This window comes from Garra rufa, chromosome 24, assembly GCF_049309525.1.
Source record: "Garra rufa chromosome 24, GarRuf1.0, whole genome shotgun sequence".
Taxonomy (NCBI): domain Eukaryota; kingdom Metazoa; phylum Chordata; class Actinopteri; order Cypriniformes; family Cyprinidae; genus Garra; species Garra rufa.
This window is the reverse complement of record NC_133384.1, coordinates 35,216,434-35,224,991: the sequence shown is the minus strand read 5'-3', so window position 1 is coordinate 35,224,991 and position 8,558 is coordinate 35,216,434. Positions and strand designations below refer to the sequence as shown.

General features: G+C 34.7%; 1 protein-coding gene across 1 annotated transcript in view; it reads right to left on the bottom strand.

Annotated features, from left to right (window-relative positions):
* Positions 1 to 317: 317 nt before the first annotated feature.
* The window catches only part of ift140 (intraflagellar transport 140 homolog (Chlamydomonas)), a 40,356-nt gene continuing 32,115 nt past the window's right edge, over positions 318 to 8,558 (bottom strand). Inside the window, exons 20-29 of the mRNA XM_073830935.1 lie at positions 6,916 to 7,106; positions 5,305 to 5,400; positions 5,084 to 5,216; positions 4,731 to 5,003; positions 4,459 to 4,641; positions 4,092 to 4,298; positions 2,693 to 2,905; positions 2,290 to 2,456; positions 2,069 to 2,210; positions 318 to 922 (exon numbers count right to left, since the gene is read on the bottom strand). Of these exons, the coding sequence (XP_073687036.1) occupies positions 737 to 922; positions 2,069 to 2,210; positions 2,290 to 2,456; positions 2,693 to 2,905; positions 4,092 to 4,298; positions 4,459 to 4,641; positions 4,731 to 5,003; positions 5,084 to 5,216; positions 5,305 to 5,400; positions 6,916 to 7,106 (1,791 nt within the window). The 3' untranslated portion in view covers positions 318 to 736. The remainder of the gene's footprint in view (positions 923 to 2,068; positions 2,211 to 2,289; positions 2,457 to 2,692; positions 2,906 to 4,091; positions 4,299 to 4,458; positions 4,642 to 4,730; positions 5,004 to 5,083; positions 5,217 to 5,304; positions 5,401 to 6,915; positions 7,107 to 8,558) is intronic.

Genomic DNA, 8,558 nt, shown 5'->3' with positions numbered 1-8,558 from the left:
GCAGCAGTACTTTTAGGGTTAAATACCAGTTCAAATTAACTCTGAATTCAAAATTGAAAATGCAAATCGAAATTAAACCCTTTGTCAATAATACTTACCTCAAAAAATATTATCCCCTTTTGGTTAGACAGAACCAATTTACTGACAGGAATCGTACTTACCAAATCGGCCGTTAATGGTTAGTAGTTCAAACTGGCGAGAAAAAGGGCAAGCCAGCGAAGATCAGGAACAAATAAAAATATTATGCAGAATTAAAACACAAAATACAGAAACCACTTGAACATTTAACTTGAGAGATGCAAATTAACTCAATATGATTAAGTAAACATAGAAAAATTTATTAAAATGTATACAAGATATATGATACAAAGAGAGCAGAACAAGCCTGATCATTAAATAATTTGTAAATTGTACAAAATGACTTAAATAGTGGTCCCACAGCATTCTTGTTCGAAAGGCCGCACGCACATCGCGTATGTAAGTGCATTCTGGGCATTCGCACACAAGCTACTCTACTTAAGGCAACCTGCAAAGTGGCTTCAACAAAGTCACACAACTACCAAAGACGTCCCATTTACTAGACTGGCAGTCCCATAGAAATATGGCACGTTTAAAAAAAACAAAAAAAAAACAAGACTCAGGCAGGCAGACTGCTGTAGGCTAGTCGAGTGCATTGAAAAATGTATGTGATTTTTTCTATATATCTTGAGGACCACCTCCTCAATAAGTCGTATTCTCAATGATTGATGTTCTCATCTTCCTCCACCTCTTCATCATCCTCGGCAGCATGGGTGTTCGTATCTCTGTAGAGCAGACGGACTCCAGCAGCGTTCTGTAAAGCCTCCAGACTGGTTTGACTCACGTACAAACTCAAGTTTATGTTGGGACGTGATGATCTCAAGTCCTCGATTTTACTCCAAGCCTAATACACGTACAAAAACAATATTCAATCAAAATATAACTGGAAACAGATGTTAGAACTGGAAGGCAGTGTCGGGGGTAACGCATTACAAGTAAAGCAAGCCACGTAATAATATTACTTTTTCCAATTAACTAGTGAAGTAACGCATTGCTTTTTAATTAATTGTTACTTTTTCAAATAAGTAATGCCAGTTTCTTTTTCACCCCATTTATTAATTAAAAGCTCTTCTGTCCTCATGTTAGGAGAAATTGTGAGTAAGATGTTACTTTAGTTCTAGAATAAATGTGAACATGCATTAATTCACCTCACTCACTAAAAAAACAGATACAGTGTTCGTCAAAATGAATAAAAACACTGAAATTCAACGCAAACCTGCAATAATTAAATGTTAAATAATACAAATATCATTTATGTATTTAATCCCATTTTATTAACCAATGTCTTTGCTGCTGACCTTTGATGATCCAATTCATCCATACTAATAAGCAAAAATTACTCAAGATAATCTAACATTTGTTTTCCATTTTTTATTGGTGAAGAGTTCTGCGGTCTACCCTACAGACCTGAATGTACTTTTCTCTAAGCCTGGTGCTTTTGGTGTAAAAAGGCTTATACATTTGCCAAAAACAGAACTTTTTATATTAACAAAAAACAAGCAAGCCCTGCCCAGATTCAAAAAGTAACGCAAAAGTAACTTAACGCATTACTTAACATAAAAAGTAACGTAATTAGTTACTTTTTTAGGGAGTAACTCAATATTGAATTGCATTACTTTTAAAAGTAACTTTCCCCAACACTGGTTAAAGAAATAGTTTGCCCACATTTGTAATGACCACATTTGTTATGCTGTATAACTTTTCAAATCTTATTTGAATACTTTGGGTCCATACAATACATTTGTGACTGAAATTTAGGTTTTTAGACATGCATAAAGAGTCTTCAAACCCCTTTTGGGATTTGAATGACATGAGGGCAAGTAAACAATGGTGAAAGCCATTCCTCCAGAGTATAGCATGGCTATAGTTTCTCTTAAATACTAAGGCGGCTTTCACACTGACAGTTTAGTTGGTAACAGAGAATGGGTCACATTAGAAATTGGTAAGGTAAAAGCAGATTTGTCAAAAAGCCCCCTAAAACACAACATACCTGCTGGAAGTTGCCATGATGGCAGTAGTGCTCCACCAGGAACCCATACACATCTCCAACACGCACCGCAGGGTCCAGATCCTTCTCTTCCAGCAGAGACTCGCACACACGCACCGCTTCCACTGGATCCTCTTCGTGCATCCTACACACATAAATACATTTACAAATGCACGCACAGGTGTTGACAAAATGCACAAATCAAATGCTCGTTTCATTGGTACCTTCGCGCCTGAAGGAATTTCTTGACGAGGCCGAGTCTATGTGTCAGTATGAGAAGTTTGCTGTCAGCCTCGTCTCCACTGCGACCCTTTGCTTTAGTCAGACACTTGCACGCCTCTGTCAGAGCACCATACGCCTTCTCATAATTCTGATAATCGTCAATTTCCACCTGTGAACAAACATGTCAAAGCAATGCAACAGAAGAACTATTTTAGGCTCCTCAAAGAACCTTTCAGTGAATAGATTTTAAATTAACCATTTTTTCCACTATAAATGGAATGGGAAGGTACTTTGGATGTTAAATGTTCTCTATGAAACCACTAATGCCAATAAATGTATTTTTAACACTGTAAGATATTGATTATTTCATAATCAGTTTTCAAAGTACTAGCAGACTCTTAGTACCTCAGCACAGGCTTCATAGAAGCCAGCGAGCAGATCGAGCGCACGTCCTTTTGTGTAGAAGCCGATGATGTTCTTCATGATTTCCGGGTCGTTTCTCCAGTCCAGTGACTGCAGGTAGTTGGCTGCCATTACGTAAATTTCCTTCTGTCTGGAAACACCTGCGAAAAACACTATTTTCTCTGTATCGCCGGATTTCAACAGGGCTCGCATTGCCTGTCAAAGATGAAAACAGGAAGAAAGAAGAATTGAGACTTTTTATCTCACAATTCTGACTTTTTTTCCCTCAGATTTATAAATAATAAACTTGCATTTCTGACCTTTTTCCCCCAGAATTGTGAAATATAAACTCTCAATTCTGATTTTTTTTCCAGAATTGTAATACAAACTCGCAATTCTGACAATTTTTTTCTTTCAGATTTGCATGATACAAACTCGTAATTCTGACTTTTTTCTCAGAATGCATCAGAAAAACTTACAATTCCGACTTTTTTTTTCAGATTTATAAATAATAAACTTTCATTTCTGACTTTTTTCCCCAGAATTGTGAAATGTAAACTCTTAATTTTGATTTTTCTCCAGAATTGTGATACAAACTCACAATTCTGATGTTTTTTTCTCAGATTTGCATGATACAAACTCACAATTCTGACTTTTTCCCTCAGATTTGTGAGATATAAACTTGCAATTCTGACTTTTTTCTCAGATTTGTGAGATATAAACTGCCATTCTCACTTTTTTTCCTCAGATTTGCATGATACAAACTCACAATTCTGACTTTTTTCCTTAGATTTGTGAGATATAAACACAATTTTGACTTTTTTCCCCTTAGATTTGATATAAAAACTCACAATTCTTACTTTTTCTCAGATTTGCATGATACAAATTTGCAATTCTGACTTTTTTTCTCAGCACTGCATGATATAAACTCACAACTGCAAGAAATGAAGTCAGAATTGCAAGATAAAAACTTGCAATTGCGAGTTAGGAAGTCAAGTTTTGAGGGGGAAAAAACTGACATGTTCTCCGAATTTCAAGTTTATATACCACAATTTTAACTTTATATCTCACAATTCTGAGAAAATAAGTTTATTTTATCTTATTAGTGGCGGAAACAGGCTTCCATAATGACTGAGAGATGAACAGACAAACAAAGGTGAAATAAATGTGTATATTAAGTTTTGATGATGTTTATAATTTAAAGCCTTCAGAAATTCATATATCAATAAACAGCAAGTTTTACAGGGCTATTTGAGTTAAGTGAGAAGAAAGATATTAGAAATTAGCTCAGTGTAGAAAATTGATGGGTTAACCGTCAATTCTGTTGTTTAGCATCATTATATATAACTTTTTAACTGCAAATGCCATGACCGACAAATCAGAATCAAGTACTACATGAAACCTTGATCTTGTTTCCAGCTTGTGTGTATTTCTTCGTGGCTAAGTGATAGTTGCCCTGCCGCATGCAGCAGTCTGCGATTTTCTCCAGCAGCTCCTTTCGCCCGGCCTCTGACAGATGGGACGAGTCTTTTGGCACCGTCAGACTTTCGGCTAGATCTTCTGTGATGGTCAAACTCTGGTTCAAACACAACTGGAGCGCCTCGTGGTACTACACAGACAAATCCATATGCATACAATTAAAATAAACATCAATATCATGAGTTACAGCTATCGTTTTTAGTGTAAACAGCCTTTTTATTCAGTTTGCATGCATGAATTCTATAAATATATAAAATGATTGGTTGCATAAAAGCGCATGGTGTGTTCACCTTTTTGGCAGCCACCAGCAACTCCACAGCTTTTTGATACTGAGCATGTTTTATGAAGAAATCAGAGCAGCGTGCTAGTAAGGCAGGGTCACTGTTTTCATTCAGGTCCTCTGCGATCAGCTGTAGAGCTCCAAACTGCTCTGTGGCGAAAGCTAGCTCCAAAGCCTTAGAGACATGACCTGCCTGAAAAGGTGGATTGGAGAAGTCTTTTATAAGTGATCAGCACCACCTAGTGGTAAATTTCAACAGTGCATATACTTATTTAGGCATACCTTGTGATAAAGCATGACTGCTCTGTCCATATGCGTTCCTTTCTCTTCATAATACATCGCTGTGTCCATCATGTCTTCTGGATTGCTAAGCAAGGCCAGATTCATAAGTTGCTCATCTAAGTTATTCTCTTTACACAGTCGGATGGCGTTATTATAGGCTTGTGCACGTGTGTAGAAGTGCACCGATTGGCTGATTTCATCCTGTCCCTCGTACTGCCGTGCAACATGGTAAGATGCTGCTCTGTTGCCCGTCTCATTGGCTATTTCACTTGCCTGTCAGATATACAGATCACTGTGAAGCATTTGGTTAATTTTACTTCGGACACAACAGAAGGAAACTTCAGTTAACGTACCTTTTGAATGTTTCCTAGATAACAGTGCACGCGCACTTGAGATAGATAGTCCTGAGCGAGATCGTAGTAATGCAGCGCGGCCTCCATGTCTGATTGGCTCTCCAGATAATGACCCCACCATTTATACAGATCCCTGGCCAATCACATACCAGACAGGGAATATCAAAGCCATGTCAGATTGCATGGATTTAAATCATGAATCAATGAAAACTCAAACTCACTTGTCCTTCATTTTATTGATGTAAATTTCCAGAGAAAGATTATCTTCCATCAGCATTCTGGGAACTTCAAACCGATGTGTATCTGACTTTTCAAAACTATAGAACAGGACAGAAAAGAGGTAATGCATACATACATAGACTCACATGAATATATATAAAAACAAACAAAAAAATAAAGTTATTAAATTTTTACACATTTTACTTTTAAGGCATACATACACCACCAGTCAAAAGTGTTTGAACAGTAAGATTTTTTTTGTTTTTAAAGAAGTTTCTTCTGCTCACTGAGCCTATATTTGATCCAAAGTACAGTAAAAAAAAAAAAAAAAAAAAAAAAAAAAAAAAGTAAAATGTTGAAATATTTTTACCATTTAAAATAATATTTGATATATATTGATATATATTTTAAAATATAATTTATTCCTGTGATTTCAAAGCAGATTTTTTTTGCATAATTACTCATGATCCTTCAGAAATCATTCTAATATTCTGATTTGCTGCTCAAAAAACATTTATTATTAATATTATTATATTGAAAACAGCTGAGTAGAATTTTTTCAAGTTTATTTGATGAATAGAAAGAAGAACAGCATTTATGAAATATAGAAATCTTTTGTAACATTATAAATGTCTTTATCATCACGTTTGATCAATTTAAAGCATCCTTGCTAAATGAAAGTATTCATTTCTAAAATTAGAAAATTTTGCTTTGATCACAGGAATAAATTACATTTTAAACTATATCTAAATAGAAAGCAGTTATTTTAAATAGTAAAAACATTTTAAAATAGTACTAATAAAGGCAGGCTTGGTGAGCAGAAGAGACTTCTTTAAAAAACATTAAAAATCTGACTGTCCAAAAACCTTTGGTAGTGCATATATACTACAATTTAAGTGTTTTGGTTGATTTTTTTTACTTGTATTTTTATTTTTATTTTTATTGATGCTTTTCAATCAGAGATACAAAAGCGATTACAGTAATTATTTTTTTAAGTTTCTTATGTTCACCAAAGATGCATTTATTTAATTAAAAATACAAAAGTGAGAAAGTTGTTTAAATAACTTATTTATTTCAAATCCTTCAAAATTCATTCTAATTTGATTTAAGAACATTCAAAAATCTTATTTATTCCATTTTTTTCTTAAATAAACTGATACTTTTATTCAATAAATTGACCAAATATGACAGTAAAGTAAAGACATTTAAGTTATCTATTTCAAATAAAAAATGATTTTTTTTTTCAGCAACAAACCCTGAAAAAAAATATATATCAGGGATTTCCAAAAATATATAAAGCAGCACAACTGTTTTCAAAATTTCAGAAATGTTTCTTGAGCAGCAAATCAGAATATTAGAATGATTTCTGAAGGATCATGTGACACTGAAGACTGGAGTAATGATGCTGAAAATTCAGCTTTAATAACAGGAATAAATTACATTTAAATATATATTTAAACAGAAAACAGTTATTTTACATTGTAAAAAATATTTCACAATATAAACTAATTTTTCTGTATTTTTGACCCAATAAATGCACACTTGGTGAGCAAAAACACTTTATAAATGTGACTAAAATGTGACTAGTGATTGTGTGTGAACCTGACACTTACTACACCAGCGCTAGGTTCTTGTCTCCCATGGCTTCCAGGTGTTTGGCGTAGCTATAGTAAGTGGTTCGGAGGTGAATGCGGTCGTGCGTCTCCGCCATCTCCACCGCCTGCTGCCACTGACCTGCCGCCTGATAAAACTTGTTCAATAAATCAAACCTCCCACACGACTTATACAAACGCTCTGCATCCTCCTGCGAAAAAAGAGAGAGATGCTGCGATAAACCCAAACGTTTAAATCCAAATGTTTAGTCCGTGTTATTGTACTGAATGAGACAGAGAGGCTCCAAGTGCTCAAGGTTTATTTAGACAACGCTGTGTTTGTGCTTGCTTGCTTTAAACACGACATGAAACGTCATTCACAATGTATTCAGCTTCCGTAATGTGACAGACCTCAGAGTGAGACATATATATACATATGTACCTATATATGTGTTACAGTTGGGGTCAAAAGTTTACATACACCTTGCAGAATCTCCAAAATGTTAATTATTTTACCAAAATAAGAGCGATGATACAAAATGCATGCTATTTTTTATTTAGTACTGACCTGAACAAGATATTTCACATATAAGATGTTTACATATAGTTCACAACAGAAAATAATAGTTGAATTTATAAAGATGACCCTGTTCAAAAGTTTACATAAGCTTGATTCTTAACACTGTGTTCTTACCTGAATAATCCACAGATGGGTTTTTATGTTTAGTAATAGTTGTTCATGAGTCCCTTATTTGTCCTGAACAGTTGAACTGCCTGTTGTTCTTCAGAAAAATCCTTCAGGTCTCACAAATTCTTTGGTTTTCAAGCATTTTTGTGTATTTGAACCCTTTCCAACAATAACTGTGTGATTTTGAGATCCATCTTTTCACACTGAGGACAACTGAGGGACTCATATGCAACTATTACAGAAGCTTCAAACACTCACTGATACTCCAGAAGGAAACACGATGCATTAAGACTTTAAAAACCCTTTGAATTTAAAAATCATTTGAACTTATTTTGTCTTCTGGGGAAACATGTAATTATCTTCTGTAGCTTCTGAAAGGCAGTAGTAAATGAAAAAAAAAAAAAAAAAAAGGTTTAGGCAAAATAAGAAAAATGTTCACATTCATTCTGTTCAAAAGTTTTCAACCCCAGCTCTTAATACATGGCTTTTCCTTCTGGAGCATCAGTGAGTGTTTGAACCTTCCGCAATAGTTGCATATGAGTCCCTCAGTTGTCCTCAGTGTGAAAAGATGGATCTCGAAATCACAGTTATTGTTGGAAAGGGTTCAAATACACGAAAATGCTGAAAAACCAAAGAATTTGTGGGACCTGAAGGATTTTTCTGAAGAACAGCAGGCAGTTCAACTGTTCAGGACAAACAAGGGACTCATGAACAACCATCACTAAACAAAAAAACACAGCTGTGAATCATTCAGGTAACAACACAGTATTAAGAATCATTGTACGTAAACTTTTTGAACAGAGTCTTTTTTCTTTTTCATAAATTCAATGAAAGATTTTCTCTTGTGGACTATATGTGACCCTGGACCACAAAACCAGTCATCAGGTTAAATTTTACAGATATATAGAGATATATACATCATATGAAAGCTCAATAAATAAGCTTTCTATTGATATATGGTTTGTTAGGATAGGAC